Genomic DNA, 19,482 nt, shown 5'->3' with positions numbered 1-19,482 from the left:
CTTTTTTTGAACTACATCCAATGCAATAATGTTTTTCCTTAATTAAGGAGAACAAAACTGCTCACACTGCTCCAGATGTGGTCTCACCAGTACCTTGTGCACTTGCAATCAGACTTCCCTATTCTTATATTCCAATCCCATTAAAATAAGGGGCCAACATTCCATTCATCTTCCTGATTATCTGCTGCTTGCTAGCTTTTTGTGTTTTGTGCACAAATACTGACAAGTTCCTTAGTGCTGCAGGTTTCTACAGCTTTTCTCCACTTAAAAGGTTCACAGCGAGTTGCTGCAATGCATCTTCAGTGCTAAGGCTTCTTCAACAACACCTTTCAAACATGTGAATTCTACCAGCTAGGAGGAGGAGGAGGAGGGCAGCAGACACAGAAACACTACCAACTGCAAGATACCACAAACCACATACCATCCTGACGTGAGAACTATATTGCTGTCCCTTCACTGTGACTGGGTCAAAATCTGGAAATTCCCTTCCAATGGCTTTGTGCATGAATCTACATCTCCATGGATTGCAGGAGGTCAAGGAGGCAGTTCACCACTATCTTTTCAGGGCAATTCAGAACAGACAATATATGCTCATGTAGCCAGCAATATCCACATGCCACAGGCTAAAATTAAAGACAGTTTGCTGTTCTGATTCCTGAGATGAAGGTACTGTCCTTTGAGGATAGGTTAAGTAGGTTGGGCCTGTACTCATTGGAGTTTAAATGAACGAAAGGTGACCTTACTGAAATACATAAGAGTGAGGGGCCTTAACAGGGTACGTATTGGGCCAATGTTTCCTCTTAGGAGAGTCAAAAACTAGGGAGATTTGTTTAAAAATAATGGGTCACCCATGAAGGATGGACATAAGGAGGAATTCCCTCTCAAACTTGTTAACTTTTTGAATTCTCTTCCAGGGAGCAGTGAATGTTGATCATTGAATATATTCAAGACTGAGTTAGACAGATTATTTTTGAAGCCAGCAAGCAAGTTGAAGATTATGGAAAAACAGGAAGAAAAAAGTAAAGGCCATAATCAGATCAACTATGGATTTTATTCTACTGAAGGACCAGTTTCAATGGTTTAATGGTCTACCTCCAGCTTGTATCCATTGTTTTATCCTTATGTTATATTCGTGTATTCTGTTGATGACGTTGCCAGATGAATGCCTGGCTGACCTCCAAGAAAGCCTATTGAACTAAGTGCATTAGTCAATGTTTATAAAGCATGAAGGACAGTGCAAGATTTATTTGATTGACATATCTGTTACTTAATTTTTCTCTGATTTATTTTTCTTCATGCCTATGTATTTATTTGGAGAAAGGTAAAATGGATAAGACTTATGAAATTAATACTGTGAATGGTTACAATTGCGAAAAACAAAAGCTTTCTGAGAAGGAAAGAGGAACAATACATTTCATTGGGAATGCTGAATGGCTCATCCTGGTTGGTGCCTCAAAACTAGGGTTCCACATTGTTCACAACTCCTCTAGAAGTACCAAGGTTGTGAACCACATTATTATTCAAACAGACCCAATTGCATCAAAATGGTCAGCTTGTTTCAAATAGCTACACCTTCAACTCAGTCAGCAAGAGGAAGATTGCTGGGTACAGGCCAGCCAACTGCACCCTTAATTCTTTATCAACAAAAACTGCTCATAAAGAGAATGGGGTGGAAATTTCAGATCAGGCCCTGCTACCATTTTTTAAAGCCTCCCAACTCAGCAAATACCAGCCCAAAGTTGGAATTAAACATTATGGAAAGTAGAACATTTTGATAAGGTTGAGCACAGTTACAGAAATTTTGATAATGAAGAAAGGATGCAAATTGATTTAAGCCTATGTTTTAAAATTTCTTGGCATTTATCACTGTAGAACAGATGGGAAATCAAGATAATGGTACTTCTCCACATTTTCCCAGAGAATACAATGCCAATTCATGCAGTGAAGGTTTATTCATTGGATTCATTCAGGCAAAAACTGGACCAGTTTCTTGCTAAGGCAGAGAACAAATTGTGCCAAGGGAAGCATACACATCAAATAACATTAAAATTAGAGAGCATAGAGGTCTCTTGGACTAATTGTGATTAGTAAGGGGGTCAGAGACAAATTTAAGAATTAGCCCAGGTTTTTAAAGCCAGGTTTTTACCTCTCCAAAGATTAAATTGCAGAATGGAGAGGGAAGTGTAAATTTCGTATATTTTGCATTGCAATACATCACAATTGCAGGGTTCAAGCCAGATTGGCAGGAGGTCTTTGCCCGCCTATCACTTTTCATATATTACCTCTATTTTATTTCTAGCCCCACCCTGCACATAGCCTTTTAGATCATCGTGATCAATGCCAAAGGGTGGCTGATAAAAGATAATTATCCAGAACAGAAAGCAAAATGTAAACAAAGTACAGTTCATTTAATGCATGACAAATTAACACTTGATACTCATGTTCATTGGGTCTTGTACTTTCAAACAGCTTGTCAAATTAATCATTTTTACCATCAAACTGGGAGGCATAATTGAGTGTAATTCTGTAATGAAAAGGGCACAGTTGAGAGATTATTTCTTTATTAGTCTTTAATACATTGTATCAGTAGAGGAATCCTAGCTGGATTGTTTCAAAAGATCAGGAAGTTTTGAAATATGATAGTTTCCCAGGCCGACTGCAACCCTTAAAAGTCTACAAAGATTTACAGTTAACACAGTCTTAAGATGTAGAAACAGCACTCAATGGACTCAAAGATTTAATCCACAGAGTGACTTTTGGTTTTAAGATGAAAAATGGAAACTATTTGGTTAACACGGTCCAGAACCTACATAATAAATATTTGTTTGGTTGGACTGAACTAGAGCATTGCTGAAGAAAGACACATTTTGTTGAAGCATTTCATCTTGCACTTATTAGGAAAATTCACAAGATCACCAACCCAAGGGTAATAGAGTCATAGAGATGTACAGCATAGAAACAGACCCTTCAGTCCAAATCATCCGTGCCAACTAGATATCCTAAATTCATTTAGTCCCATCTGCCATCATTTGGCCCATATCCTTCTAAACCCTTCCTATTCATATACACATCCAGATGACTTTTAAATGTAGTAATTGTACCAGCCTCCATCATTTCCTCTGGTAGCTCACCCCATACACACACCATCCTCTTCATGAAAAAGTTTTCTCTTAGGTCCCTTTTAAATCTTTCCCCTCTCACCTCAAACCTATGTCCTCTAGTTTTGGACTTCCCCGCCCCAGGCAAAAGACCTTGGCTATTGACCCTACCCATGCCCCTCATGATTTTATAAATCCCTATAAGGTCACCCCTCAGCCTTCGACACCCCAAGGAAAAAAGCTCAAATGCTCCAAACCTGACAACGTCCTTGTTCATCTTTTCTAAGCCCTTTCAAGTTTCCTATCATCCTTTCTATAGCAGGGAGACCAGAATTGCATACAGTATTCTAAAAGTGGCCTAATCAATGTCCTGTACAGCCTCAACAATGACTTCCCAACTCCTCTCCTCAATGCACAGACCAATAAAGACAAGCATACCAAACGCCTACTGCACTATCCAACTACCTGTGACTCTATGTTCAACGAACAAGAAACCTGCACTCCAAGTTCTCTTTATTCAGCAACACTCCTCATTAAGTGTATAAGTCCTGTCCTGATTTGCCTTTCCAAAATTCAGAAGCTCACAGTTATCTACATTAAACCCCATCTGCCACTCCTCAGCCAATTGACCCATCTGATCAAGGTTCCATTGTATTCTGAGATAACCTTCTTCGCTGTCCACTACACCTCCAATTTTGAGGTCCCAAGTGCAAACTTACTAAACAAAACAACTATTTGATCAAAGTTTGTCAAGAGATAGCTTTCCAAACGCCACCTCAAACCCTTATAAAAGTTGAGCAGCAAATATACTTGACTTGAGGAGGGAATAGTCATAACTTTATAGCATCAAACCAGAAAATGCATTCAACTCTGATAATCCAATTTCATGTTAATGTGTCAAAAGATCTAATTTGTGAGTCACCTGTTTCCTCTGATGGTTGAAGGGGTGATGCAGCATGTGATGCAACACTGAACTAGATTGGCCAAATCTCTCCTAGGTTCAGACTCCAGACAATGTCTAATTAGCCAACCTCAGCAAGAGATAGCAGGCAGCAGGATGCTGCAATTAGTTCCAGCACCAGACTTGGATGGAGATTTTAAAAATTAATTTAGGGCTCGTTTTCCTTAAAACCAACATGGATCCGTGGAGTTATCACCCAGTAAGTCCATAAGCCCCCTGAAGAAGGGTCACTAGACCAGAAATGTTAACTCTGATTTCTGTCCACAGACCGGCTGAGTTTTTCCAGTAACCTCTGTTTTTGTTGTAGCCTACAATGTATCTTCTAATATATTCCCCAGAAGACACATTGAAGAAAGGGACATGAAACATCCAAATTGAGTAGAGGATATTAAAAGGGAGTCAACATGAAATTGAGGGAGGGAGATCTTAATTAGCAAATTTATTGGCATTTGTTAGGGAAGAAGTGACAGCAGAACATAGCAGTTCTACAGATACACATCAAGGTTTTTGTTATTGTGCCGCACAAGGGAAGAAAGCATTGAATAGGAGATGGGCCTCTGAAACCACTAAATTACAGAAGGCAGACATCATATGAATCAGTGCGTACGATATTGTAATTTAAAATGTAGAAAAATGATTTGCAGCCCTAAAGTAATGGCAAAACTAGTTACATTTGCAAAATTGTTCAATTTGGAGTGGTTTCAAACAATAAGTGAAGAGGTAATACAAATGTTAGGAAATCTGAATAAGTTTGAAAGGAAGGGCAATGTGCAGAAAATGGTACATTTTGGGAAAATTATAAAATAATGAGACTAGGGAAGAAAAATAAACAGAGATAATGGGAACTGCAGATGCTGGAGATTCCAAGATAATAAAATGTGAGGCTGGATGAACACAGCAGGCCAAGCAGCATCTCAGGAGCACAAAAGCTGACGTTTCGGGCCTAGACCCTTCATCTCTGATGAAGGTAATAAGTTTGGGTTTCCAAAGTCAGAAAATGGCCCAACTCATTCTTCCTGATGCCATCATGAAATTTATATTTCAAAACTGTCTGTTGTTTAATCAGATAGCAGATTTATTCAAAAATATTCACAAATAATAGGAAAAGAATTGCTGGTTGTTTAAAAATGCAAATTTCAGACAACACTATACGTATTTTTTGTGAAGCATGTGGTTACTCAATTGAGCTCTCATTTCAAAACAGCACTTTGAAATACTTAAGTTACTCTCCATGAAGCAGTTCATTACCATCAGTTTATTCCCCATGTTGCAAAACATACTGGAAAAAACAGGCAACAAAGAAACTCCAGCAGTAAAAACCAGTTAGTATGTACAGCAGCTCAAATCCCTCAACGCCCATTCCTTTTGTTATGTCAATCTGGTTTAAGTGGTTATTCATTCCATCTAATTACTACCTAGAATTCAAATGCACATTTGTAAGAATACAGAGTCTTTAAGTTAAGGAAAGTCCATTGTGCATAAAAAGTAAGTGTAAACAAAATGTACAAACGGAGGGCGCAATTCAAAAAGACTTTGAAAACTTTAGGACTAAATTGGCTAAAATACTAGTAACAAATCATTCAGCAAAGAATGAGTGACATACACAGAATTTAAAGCTACAAAAATAAAAACCAAAAGAACTGCAAATTCTGTGACAACAACAACAACAACAGTTCTGAGGAAGGGTCACCGGACCCGAAACCTTAACTGTTTTCTCCTACACAGATTCTTGTCAGATCTGCTGAGCTTTTCCAGCAACTTTGTTTTTGGTCTTAAAGTTACAGAAGTTGGGAACAGATAAATTCTAGACAATTGAACAACAAGAAATTCAGGCAAAGTTTAGAAAGAAATTATATAGTTTTTCCTTGTTAAAATGTCATGCACTTTATGTCCCTCAAAATCTTGTTGAGGCTAGCTCAAATGAAAAAATTAAATGAGAGATCGCAAAGATTTCTAAGGCAATGGTGATAAATGTTGTGGAACCAAGCCACATAAATTTAAGCTGTTGGTGTAGGCACAGAGTATAGAGATAAGTCACTGCAGTCTGAAGGCTGTCAGTTTGGGCTGTTCAAATGAAGGTTTCACAGACTCTGGGCATATATCTTAGCCTTCCTAAAGCATGAGAATTATACTGTGGAGCTGGAGCATTGCTTATGTAAAAATACATTTCCTTCAAGAAGAGTGAAGGAAAAGCAGTACAGTATCGATGCTCATCAAATCTAAAATCATTAAGGGAGATGTCTCAACGCTTGATAAGAGATGGCATTATGGAATTTTTAAATACTAATGGTAATACTATCTTTAATCATAGTGCCAGGGTGTGGGAACCTGAGCAGGGAGTCAGAAAGCAGAAACAAAGACAGAAATGTAACGAGCAAGAGTGGAAGGCCGATAAAGTAATTGGGGCGCTGGTGCAAAATAAAGCTAAGATGGAGGGGTAACTTTTTCACACTGAGGGAGGTACGTCTATGGAACAAGCCGCCACAGGAAGTGGTAGAGGTCAGTACAACTGCAACATTTAAAAGACATTTGAATAGATGCATGGAAATACAAGGTTTGGAAGGATATGGGCCAAACCCAAGTTTAGTTCTGTATAGGGCACCTGGTCAGCATGGAACAATTGGGCCAAAGAGCCTGTTTCATTGCTATATGAGTTCATGACTCTTTTCGGTAATAAGAGAGATGACTTTAGTACATCAATCTGAGCTGCATTTGAATCCAAATCCTAAGAGTGGAAAGGATTTTTTAGCATTTGTACCTTCTAGTCCATTGATCACATTTTTATTTCAAAATTGTTTCAGTGTGCCTACTGTTAGTTAATTACTTGACTGTTGCAGAGAGTCAGTATTGTAATTACGATATACCAACAATTCTCAGGGTCGCCAGACAAATAACTTAAATGTTAACCATTTTGCATCAAAGGTAGACATTACTGTGGCACAAAGTCAAATATAAAACATGTTGCTTAAGGTACTGTGAGGTTTTAAGGATGAGAGAGTTTCAATTCAAAGACATTGCATAGAAACTTGAATCTTAAATGTTTTGAATGCTTTCACTCCAATTTAAGATAATTAAAATCACTCAGTTCACATCTCCTGTTTGTTGTTATTAGATTGTCATAAAGTAAATTCACATCAATCCTTTCCTTTCAATAATAATGCTGAATTATTGATGTCACAAGCTTCAATTTAACAGGCTCAAAGTAAATAATCTTACTATCTGCTGAGGTTAAATCCTCTCAATAATTTTATTGTTATCACGCGAGCAACATTATTCCCCAAATAATTTCTTCTGTCTCATCTAAACATTTAACAATACATTATCCAAGATTTCCATTCAATATCAGACTTGAATCAAGTCTCCATGGATCTGACTACAAGTCTGAGTGTTCCTTCCATGTGCAACTTCTGATGAAGCCTTCTCCTGTTTCTTAAAGAACACGGGCCCAGATTTTCCACTAGCCAGTCAGTCATTATGCCAACATTGACAGGAGTTACGTACAGGGACTGAATGGCATCCCTGTCAAAACACACCTTAAATAATCACTAGGGAATTCCATTATGACTGAAACCTCCAAAAGTCTCCACTTAAATGGGAGCCTTTGGCTGGTTCCAATGAAAATAAATAGACTGGCCCCATACTTACATAACAACACATGCCCTCTTAGCCAAGCCAGATCATCCAGCATTGGAACTAATCGAGCAACCCTTTCCACCCATCTCCAGGCCCTTACCCAACACAGCTAAATCCGACCCAATCCCCTCGCCAAACCCAACCCGATGCATGCAATCCCATCTAACATTGGACCCAGCCCTGTTCTTGACCCTGTCCACTACTGCCACTGGATCCTACTCAACCCAACATATATCCTCTTCCTACTCCATCAAACTCAAGGTGACCTGACACCACCCACTGGGCAAAACCTAATTACCCACTAATCCCCTCTGGAGCTGACCCAATCTGCCTACCAGCTGGACCCAATTTCTTCCGTCCACCCCTTCTTACCCCAAACACTGCATCACTTCCCTTGCCACCTGCACCCTGGCACTCAATGCCCTTCACACCTACTCAATAATATCCTTGCTTTCCACTCATCTGGCACCCTACAGCACCCCAGCATCACTTTGCTGCATTTACTGTCAGACAGCAGTTGACAAACTGACTGTCAGGACCTTTTGCATTTCAGAATACAGCAGCTGAATGCTGCGAAAAGGGAATCTGGTTTGCCTTCCTCTCAGTTCTACACTACAAAAGAACTATTACAAATGAAGCATGCCTCTGCATTTCTGAAGCAGACCGGGATGGAATAGCCTCTCAGCAGTGCAGAGCTCCCTTCTTTCATAACAAGGAAGGGCCAGAGTACTAAAGCACACAGGACTGTCACTCCTCACAAAATCCAGCCCAAGACATTTTAATGTCGTTCAAAGTTTAAGCATTTTAATAAAGTACCCTCACTGCCATTAATATCTTGCCTCTGTTTTCATTTACAATTGACAAAATAAATTTTGAACACAGAATATTTTGGTTGTCACATTTCTGTGATCTCACATTTGCACGATGTAGAGCTATGTAAGCATGTCTTACACTTGATTATTGGCTCATATTCGTGTGCATAAACACTGAATTTCAATTGAACACTTAGGTGTATACCTACAAATAGAAATGTTCCAATTAAGTAGGAACAAAGGCAAGCTATAGACCAAACATAATTATGCAAGACAGGTTTTGAAAATGCTCACAAGGACAAGCAGTTTCAATCGGAAATAAACAAGGTTTGGATTGGAAATAAGGTTTGGATATGAAATAAAGTTTGAATTAGAAAAAGATCAATATTGTAAAGTAGAAGGAAAATGTTTACATTTACTTGCAACACATTGTAAAACTTCTGGTGTATTCCCTTTGCTACAAGGGTTAAACACCAGAAATATCATTCCACTGAACATCCCTGCCTGTTCTTGTTGACCCATATTAGCTACTCGTCACAATGTCTCAATTTTAAAATTCCTCATCTTGTTTACAAATCTTTCCACAACTTTGCCCCTCCTGATTTACGTAACTTCTTCCCTACTATTCTCCAAAATATCCGCACACATCTAATTCTGTCCTCTTTTTAAAAATAATTCATTCATAGTTTGCAGGCATCACCAACAAGGACAATTTTTACTTCCCATCGTTAACTAAGGTGGTGGTGTTCAGCTGACTCATGAGCTGCAGTCCACATGGTGCAGGTGTACCCACAATGCATCAGGGAGGGAGTTCAGGATTTTGACACAGCGACAACAATGGATCAGCAACATAGTTCTGAGTCAGGATGGTGTGCGTTCAGAGCAGAACTTGCAGGTGATGACATTCTCATAAATCTGCTGCCCTTGTTTTGCTAGGTGGACAATGGGTTGAGGTTAGAATAGGCTGTGGTATAATTCTGTGAGGACAACAATCATAATTCCTGTTAGCATGAGGCACCATGCTAAGTCTGCAAGAACTGCATTTTCCAACTTTTTTTGCAACATAAAAATGTACAAAGCCCACTGACTTGCCCAACTAGTTTCCGACTCACCATCAACAGTTACCTCAATGTCAAATGCTGAGCCACCATCTGAAATTGCCAGGCTACTGAACATTATGTGATTCTGACTTAGAATAGAATCATAGAATCCCTACAGTGTGGAAACAGGCCCTTCGGCCCAACAAGTCCACACCAAACCTCAGAACATCCCACCCAGACCCATCCAATCTACACCTCCCTGAACACTGAACATTTAGCATGGCCAATCCACCTAGCCTGCAGATCTTTGGACTGTGGGAGGAAACCGGAGCACCCGGAGGAAACCCAGGCAGACACGGGGAGAATGTGCAAACTCCACTCCCTTTTTCTGGTGAAGGCTCTAGGCCAAAACGTCAGCGTTCCTGCTCTATGATGCTGCTTGGCCTGCTATGTTCATCCAGCTCTACACCTTGTTATCTCCACACAGACAGTCGCCTGAGGCTGGAATCGAACGCAGGTCCCTGGCGCTGTGAGGCAGCAGTGTTAACCACTGTGCCACCGTGCCACCCCCTGTTTAGCTGTGGATTCTGCAGTTTCTTCAAACTAAACAGGATACATTCAAAGCAGCTTCAAACTACTTGGAATATTCACCTAATACATGGATTAGGCGGTGTGACATGATTCTGTATAATACACATGATCTACAGAAAACTGGTGTATCAGAACTGTAAACATGCACGTTTGACTATAGGTTCCCGTTCCTCTGTAGTAACTAGACTGCGGCTATGAAAGTTGAACAGCCTTTTGAGTAATCTTTTCCACAGCCATGTTTTTGAATGAGTACAGTCAAAGATCAAAGAATATTTAGAGCAACTAAACAGAACCATTTATTGAAGCTTTCTTCTTTTCCTCAGGTAAACAAAGAAGCAGGAACAGCAGCTTTAAACTCTGCACCTTATCTGCTTTACATACATATCATAAATAAACCTGTTACAATGGAACATTCCTGCTGGCTGAGGGTTTAGGACCTGCCCAGTAATTCTCTTGCTATTGTATATCAAAATTACAGTCATTGTTTCACCAAAAATAGCGATTAAATAGTGATTTAGTACTGTATATTGTTTTATGTTTACTGTGACTAGTAGTGGTAATTAGTTATTATTGAGAGCTCTGCAGTATTTGATATGTATTGTAAGAAGCCTGTTCCTGTCCAAAATGGAGCATGGCAGAAACAGGAAGAATAACAGAGGAAGGCAGTGTAAGAAACTGTACTGATCTGAAGGAGCAGCCTGTCTGCTAGAGGTAAGGTGTATCAACTTTAGTAAGTGATGGCTTAAAACTACTTGGCAGGATAACTGGCACACAACACAAAGAAACTAACACCTCCTTCATGTGCAACTGATTGTGCTATCTATAGCAAAGCAGCAGACAATTCACAACATTCAAATGGATATGGGACATCTAATGGACTACTGTACTTGCACTGCTCTTGCAATGGCTCACGGTGACAGAATCCCTACAATGCAGAAAGAGGGCATGTGGCCCGTCAAGTCTGCAGCAAACCTTCGAAGAGCATCCCACCCAGAGTGAACCTCCCCCTCTATCCCTGCAACACCACATTTCCCATGGCTCATCCACCTAATCTCCACATCCCTGGACACGACGGGGCAATCTAACAGGGCCAATCTACCAGACCTCCACATCATCGGACTGTAGGAGGAAACCAGAGTGTGGGAGGAAACCAGAGCACTCAGAGGAAACCCATGCAGGTATGGGTAGAACAAGCAAACTCTACATGCTCCTTTACTTCTGACTTCTTACATATTGCCAGTCATAACTGTTTCCCACCATAGCTGACCATCAGTTAACCAGGCCCCCCGATTTAGAATTCCCTCACTACACTTCTTCACCCCACTTTTCACTTCAGAGGCTCTCATCAAAACTCACCTCTTCAATCAGGCTTCTGGCTCCTACCTCCTTTTGCGACTCAATGTCATGCTTTGGTACATTTGTCCAGATTTTCAGGTCTGCAGATTGTCAGATTAACCATTTGAAATGACAGCAAATGAAAACTTAACATGTTGCAAAATTTCATGAATCAACACCTTTGAAGCCCACAATCGTAACCATACAGAAGGACAAAAGCTGCAAATACAGGAGAATACCACTGCCTGCAAGTTCTCATCCAAGCCACAGTGTCACTGGATAAAAATTTTGCAATGTCCTCCTATATCCTCTCAATCATTCTAAATGTTTCAATTAGATCATCCCTCAAACATGCCAATGTCCTAAGCCTGGCATCACTCTGATGAATTTGAGCTGCACCATCTCCATGGCCCTTTAGGAGATGGGTCTGAATCCTTAAAGTATTTCTCCTAGTTCTCAAGACTCAATATTGCATTAATTTTCTTATTATATCTTTTTAATGAATTATTTTGCATTCCCACAGTTTCTAGTTTCTTGCCATCATCAGAATACACTGTATTCAAATTTGTCCTCCTTGAATTTAAATTGGATAAGTTTCTTTGATTGAGTTCACTGCCAGTCTTGGCCATTTAAAACTGATTCATTTTTTCAGAATTTGTTCAATGCTCAAACTCAACATTTCTTAGGAGTACATCTTTGGCTTGGTGAGATGAAATTAGACTACATTGTAAATAGACTTTTATACCAAGTACACTTAATAAGAACATGCTAAATTTGCAGGTCTCAAAAGGTCATTACTTCATGTATTCACTCACCTTTTTTCTTAGTACTGATAGATTGCAATCAATTTCTTGCTTTAACCCAAAAAGTTTCTTGTGTTCAATGGTTTGTTTTTTTTTGAATATATAATTACAGATAATTACAGTCATTCCACTGAATAGATTTTACAGCACCTTTAGCAACAGTCTCACTTTTCTTGTCATTAAAATGACACACTCTTCGCAAACCAAGAGTTTATGTTGTCTACGGTCACAACAAAACACTGCCTGCAGTTTTATAATAGCTGTTTGATTGTATTTTACAACCCCTCCATGGGCCACAGATTTTGTCATCTACATGCAACATTATGGATTAATTTCCTTGAAACACATTTCCGTAGCATTTGTAATGTAGATAATTGTATTGATGTCAATTGTCTGTAAATTATCTGCAGGAATCATTAAATAATGATTTTTTTTAAAAAAGAGATTTGTAAAGCACAGAAGTGATTTAGTCACAGAAATTAACCACAAACTTCACAGCAAATATTGACATTCTCTAAAAAACTGAATTCAACAATACTTATTTAACAATAAGATTAAAATTAACAGTGACAATTGAAATGCATTGAAAATAAACTGCAATATATTTTTGGGACATACCTGAACATCCTTTGGCAGTGGCTTTTTTTTCTTTATTCCGATCTGAATATAGCTGAAAAGAAAATATGGTTACTTGATTTTCTTCAGATCGTTGACAAAGATTAATTTTAAAATGATGAAAAAAAGTAAAGGACTAAGAGTCACATTTGTAATTCTCCCATTTGTGATGCTAACTTTGGACCATAGGCTGACTGAAAAGAAATCTGTCAAGAAATAAGCAGAGAGGAACAAAAAGTCAAAGAGCCAAAAAGAGACTTAATGAACTTTCACATTTATAATTGTATTTTTACCACAGATAGATATTTCATGGTTCTTCACAGAGACAAAGGCGATATCTTAGAAATGGATACCTTGGCAAAGGAAGAGGCATTTAGGACAGGCGTACAACATGCTTAGTCAATAACCTGTCTTTTAAGGAGAGCCTTAGGAGAATTCCAAAGTCTGGGGTTAAGGAGGAAGAAGCCGCAGTAAACGATAGTAGGGTAAAGGGAGCAGAAATAATCAGACGAACAGAAATCTGGGAGTTGTTGAGCTGCAGGACAGACATGATAAAAAAGCAAATTTTAATATGAAGAAGGATGCAGTGGGGTGATTGGTGTAGGAGATGATGGGGAACAGCAGAGGTCTCCAAACAATCTTGAACAGAATAAGGGGGCATCAAGATGCTCCTTGTATTGGTTCTCAAAGCAATTAGCACTTTGAAAGTGCAATGGTAAACGACTTGGCAGCAGATGTAGAAATACATGAGGATGAATAGAAATGAAGAATACGGCTGGTCAGGAATAGAAGACATTGTCAGAAATGATCACATCTTGAATCAGGGCCATTGTCATAAATTGGACAGTATGTGGCAAAGTTAGGGAGAATGTTATGAATATGTCAATCCTTTACTGGTCTATTTATCCTATACAGCTTTGAAACATGCGGGAAGACTCTGCATATTCAGATTGAGGTTTTCACTTTGTGGCCTTTTCTATTTTAAAAATACATTGTTGAGAAGTGATCATAAAGTGTGATTATTCTTTACTAAGAAATTAGGTCAAATACAGAGTTAACCACACTGCCAATACAGTTACATTTACTTAATGAGTACAATGAAAAATTTTTGCCATTCAAGAATGTTCCGCCACGTAGAAAAAAAATCAAGAAGTAAATCAGTAAATGCAATGATAAACATTAGGGCAGTCTGTTCTCTGATTGAAAGTTAATTTTGTGCTGAATAAACCAAAGTAAACAGAACAGCAAAGTGGAAACTTAGTATTTGAAGAATTACCTTATGAGATAATGATTCAAATTATGTGAGAAGGACCAGGTCTCACACTGTACAGGAGGAAAGCTATAACAGAGAACCTCTGAATGGGGTTTGCAGGGTGGCAGAGGTCATCAAGAGAAGTGGAACACTTCAAGGCACTAGAAAAGAAAATTAGATACCAGAGCAGTCAGGGAGAGGCTAAGGTGAGAGGGGCACACCATCATACTGGTTGCATGGATAAGGCAGGTGGTGGACTGTATCACCTAGCTGGAAGGCTCAAATAACAGGAAAGGTATGGCAATAAGAACAGGAAGCGCTGGTAAAACAAGCAGGTGTGGCAGCGGCTGTGGAGAGCAAAACAGAATAAACATTTGGAGTCCAGCATGACTCTTAAGAACTGAAGAATTGAAACCGGTGAGCTGAGTTTCAAAGCTAAGAGGTCAAGCATTCTGTCACAATAGAACATGAGATAGACAGGGTCCTGCCTATGAGTGTAAGGGCTTCCTGGAAAGAAATGTTGAGAGGGAAGTGATTGTTGTTCAACTCCGCAAAACCAAAGGGACAGGGATGGGTAGGACAGAACAAAAGTTAGAGAGATTAGTCTTCAACAAGGGCATTGGGTAGGAAGGTCAGTGAGTTATTTTTTCCCTTGTTCCATGTTACTTTGATCCATCCAAGGGCTTTGCCATACTAAAGGTACCACACTGAGATCATAGGTATACTAAAGCTTTACCTTACTTGCCAACCAAAGAAAACATGTATGCATTTCCTTACATGAACCAATTTCCATACAATAGTATCAAGATACAACTTAATGGGAAGAGGGACACTATTTTATTTACATTCGGACTAAATATTAATTCTATAAAAGTTGTAAGGTGAGTCCTATGGCACTTCAAAAATGTTTCTCACCTGTTGCACTATATTTGTGACAGAAAGAGTACAAAATCACGTACTTCAATTGATTCACACCCAAATTACACTACACAGTTTGCACTGATGTAATACCTAAACCAATTTATATCATTGCTTTCTAACTGACCAATAGAGAACTGGTTCTGAGCCTCAAATAGTCCTGAAGAAAAAAAATATTTTAGGGTGTTTCATTTGAAATATTTCCAGGGAAAGAAAAATGCATCATTAGTTAATTAATTTTGAAATACAAAGGATAGACAACACGTTAACAATCGTCTTCGCTGGATTTTTTTCTGTGGGGTAGATTATACTGCAAAATGAAACATTTAATTGTTTTCATTCACTTTACGATTAAGAAAAAAAATCAACTTTTCTTGCCAATGAGGTTGAATCCGTATTTGATTAAATTCTGTAGCAACGAATAATTTATTCATAATGGACGTTAGTAGACACAGACGAAATGCCTTTCTGTAGCATGCCATGGAGTGGGAACCTCGATTTTGATATAGCTATGTATATTCTCCTCACACCTATCAAAGTAGGATACTGTAGCCTAAAATCTGGAAAGGGCGAATGTTACACTTGCTCTGAGTTCGTAACTTTTAAGAGTCTTTGTAACAATGTTGTCTTAATTAAATATTACTTTAATATTACGTACACATTGTATTCATGGAAGAAAACGTGGAAAACTCTTCATAACTGCATTTTCTGAAAATTCAAAATTCATTTTGCTCTGAAAACTGTACAGCTAAGTGAAAGTTTAGTGTTTTATGCTTTAACTGATCAGATGATTTGAATCCAGCAATTCAGGCAACCTAGATTAGTGTTTTAAAATAAAATAATACTTAAAACCAGTTTTCTCTATTTGTACGATTAAATAATATTTAAAATTACCTTTAATTCTAATAGCGGGATCTAATTAAATGATAACAAAAGGACGAAGAGAATTCATCATTTTATGTTGTTCTTGATGTGATTTTATACGTTGAAAAAACACAACTGTAACAGATCTTTTTCTGCATGCACCTGGAATTCGATAAATCAGCGTGTACTCCTGCAAACTTGCCAAACAAACTCATGCTGTGTGATTGCACATAAAAGAAGTTGTTTATTTTTATAGTGCGGTCACCGAAGATTGTATAACTACCGAAAGATACATGTTCCACATATAGTTTTGCTTATTTGCAGTCATATTTAAATAGCATTAGTAATAATGATAATATTACTGATGCTCACTCACTCGAGTTTTTTGAACCTCTCCTTGCCTCCTGCCACGTATTGCTTGCCGGTGTCCAACTCCTCCAGTTGGAAGACACGGTGGCCTTGCTGCGGGGTATAAATGTTGCGGACGGCGCCGAATGGTGCCTCCAAACCGTTGGTAACCTCCTTCAAGAAAGCTTCAAAGGTCGAGATCTGGCGTTCGTTGATCACGAACTTTCTACCGGCGTAAAAGGGGTCCCCGTTGCGGTAAACCCGCACGCACTTCACCACCGGCTGCGCCAGGAAAGTCGGCTTAGTCGTTGCCATGACACGGGAGAAATGCAATAAAACGAATTGTTTAATTTTAAATAAAATCAACTTTTACATTTGGGATGGAGCACTCAGCCTCCAAATTCCTCGGGGTAATCTTGAATCAACACACGGTTGGATGGCAACTGCAGCCACTGCAGGTAGTGGCTTTGAACTGTAACATGCTGTCGTTTCCCGGGAAACTTTGTATGCGTTCCATCGTTTCTAAGGCGACTGGGGGATGGGCGGAGGAGGGGCCAGGCGCACGTGTGTTTGAGAACGGGCCCCGCCCCTCACATGAGACCACGCCCATTACCGTTGGGCCCCGCCTTCACATCTGGTCCCGCATCCGTGCCGCGGCCCCGCCCCTTTCAGGCTCGCTTCCAGCCGTATGGCTTAGATAATATCTGCATATTGTATGTGAGGGCTCATTTGGGTGTAGAGATCGTGTTCCTATTTCTTGTGTAGTAGCTCCCCCCCCCCCCGGGTTCGAGCCCCACCTGCTCCAAAGGTGTGTCAATAACATCGCTGAACAGGTTGATTAGGAAAATGTTTGCATGTATCTTGCATTCTAAAATCATCTGGCTTAAGTATCGTAAATAGGAAACAGAGATAACAAGGTGTAGGGTCTAGGCCTGAAATGTCAGCTTTCCTGCTCCTAAGATGCTACTTGGCCTGCTGTGTTCATCCAGCTCCACACCTTGTTAAAAATGTGTAAAGCTGGACGAACACAGCAGGCCAAGCAGCATCAGAGGAGCTGGAAAGCTGACATTTCAGGCTGAGATCCTTCTTCACATAATGTTATCTCAGATTCTCCAGTATCTGCAGTTCCTATATCTCTCAAATAGGAAACAGCCTGCTAATACAGTTGGTCCACATGGTGCAGTGTCACAACCACCTTAAGGCTACTCTCATCATTTAAAACATCCAGAACTGTCGCTACTCATGGTTTGGGTTTATGCAAGGGCATGTGGTCATCCTATGGAACTCCATGTGACTAGTCAGACCCAATTTTTAGCCACAAATCTTTTGAGCACAAAACCAAATGCAGAATGTCCCACCCAGTAGTGGGAACCTGAGATGCGGATTTGCCTCTTTTTCATTCCTCTGCTACCACTTTGCTTCATCATAATGGTATTTGTATGCAAAGCAAGATACAACTTGATAGACAATGGTTGACATTTTGAACAATTGACAGCAAGCGGTTCACAATCATTAATGTCAATGCTGCCACGCTTCAAAGAGAGATTCAAAGTATCTTTGAAATGTATATTTTTTTCTTCCCTGGAACACTGGCTATTTGGAAGTTGAGGGAATGAGATCTGGTGAAGAAGATGCTTTCCAACATTTAAGACACAGTGTTCATTCCAGACTATCGTAACTGATTTTGTTTTTCGTCTGAATGGTTGCAGAGCAGACTTCAAAAATGATAACATACTTTTCATAAAAATTGCAGCAGAGGCATTATGGGCAGAATTTTTGAGCAAATTTATGTGTTACCAGTATACAGACCAGGTCTCATCGTGTACAAGTACATGGTGTTGACACACTAGGGCTTTTGTTGATTTAGTTGTCAACCACCACAATAGTTTTTGGAAGGCTAAGCTAGTGTAACTGATCCAGTGTTGGATCTCCTTATCCATGGTGTCCTTTTGAAAGAGTTGCCTACCAATGAATGGGAACTATTCAATATATTCCAGAGTCTCCTCTTTGACATGGATGCAAGATGGAATGGTTGACTAGGTCTAGGTGATATGTGGTGCAGAACGGGCATTCTTATAGCATTCATCCAGAAAATGGATTATGTATTTAAATAAGATCTCCATAGAGGAACATCTGGGGCTTTAATGCACGATTTGCATCTTACTAAATTAATATTTTGCATCAGTGTTTACTGTGGAGAAGGAAACATAGAACATGCAGAAGTTAGTATTTTGCATCAGTTTCCACTGTGGAGAAGAATATAAAAAATGTAGAACACGGGGAAATAAATAGCAATGTCTTGAAGAATGTCCATATTTCAGAGGAAGAGGTGCTGAATGGCTTAAAATGCATAAAGGTGGATAAATCCCTAGGATCTGAACTCTATGGGAAGCTAGGGAAGTGATTGCTAGCCCCTTGATAAGATACTTGTATCATCAATGGCTACAGGTGAGAGCCCGGAAGATTGGAGGTTGGCTATCGTGGTGCCAGGATTTAAGAATGGCAGTAAGGAAAAGTCAGGAAATTATAGACCAATAAGCCTGACATCGGTGGTGGGCAAGTTGTTAGAGGGAATCCTGAGGACAGGATTTACATGTATTTGGAAAGGCAAGGACTGATTAGGGATAGTCAACATGGCTTTGTGCGTGGGAAATCATGTCTTACTAATTTGATTGAGTTTTTTAAGAAGTAACAAAAAGGATTGATGAAGGCAGAGCGGTGGATGTGGTTTATATGGACTTAAGCAAGTCGTTCAACAAGATTCCTCATAGTAGACTGGTTAGCAAGGTTAGATCACATGGATTACAGGGAGAACTAGCTATTTGGATACAGAACTGACTCAAAGGTGGAGGACAAAGGGTGGTGGAGGGTTGCTTTTCAGACAGGAGGCCTGTGACCAGTGGTGTGCCACAGGGATCAGTGCTGGATCCACTGCTTTTCATTATTTATATAAATGACCTGGATGTGAACATAAGAGATATGGTTAGTAAGTTTTCAGATGACATCAAAATTGGAGGTGTAGTGGACAACAAAGAAGGTCATCTCACAGTACAATGGGATCATGATCAGATGGGCCAATTGGCTGAGGAGTGGCAGATGGAGTTTAATTTTAGATAAATTTGAAGTCCTGCCTTTTGGAAAGGCAAATCAATCCGTACAGAACTTATATATTTAAAGGTAAGGTCCTCAGGAGACAAAGAGACCTTGGAGTG

The 19,482-nt window shown here is 39.5% G+C and overlaps 1 protein-coding gene across 2 annotated transcripts in view; it reads right to left on the bottom strand.

Annotated features, from left to right (window-relative positions):
• The window catches only part of LOC125460862 (doublecortin domain-containing protein 2-like), a 167,536-nt gene extending 150,777 nt beyond the window's left edge, over window positions 1-16,759 (bottom strand). For both annotated transcript variants that reach the window (XM_048548998.2, XM_059653075.1), the window contains exons 1-2: window positions 16,299-16,759; window positions 12,892-12,943 (exon numbers count right to left, since the gene is read on the bottom strand). In XM_048548998.2, coding sequence (XP_048404955.1) covers window positions 12,892-12,943; window positions 16,299-16,585 — 339 coding nt within the window. In that variant the 5' untranslated portion in view covers window positions 16,586-16,759. The remainder of the gene's footprint in view (window positions 1-12,891; window positions 12,944-16,298) is intronic.
• Window positions 16,760-19,482: the final 2,723 nt, after the last annotated feature.

This window comes from Stegostoma tigrinum, chromosome 2 (assembly GCF_030684315.1).
Source record: "Stegostoma tigrinum isolate sSteTig4 chromosome 2, sSteTig4.hap1, whole genome shotgun sequence".
NCBI lineage: Eukaryota > Metazoa > Chordata > Chondrichthyes > Orectolobiformes > Stegostomatidae > Stegostoma > Stegostoma tigrinum.
Note: the sequence above shows the minus strand (reverse complement) of the source record. Positions and strands in the feature narration are given on the sequence as shown.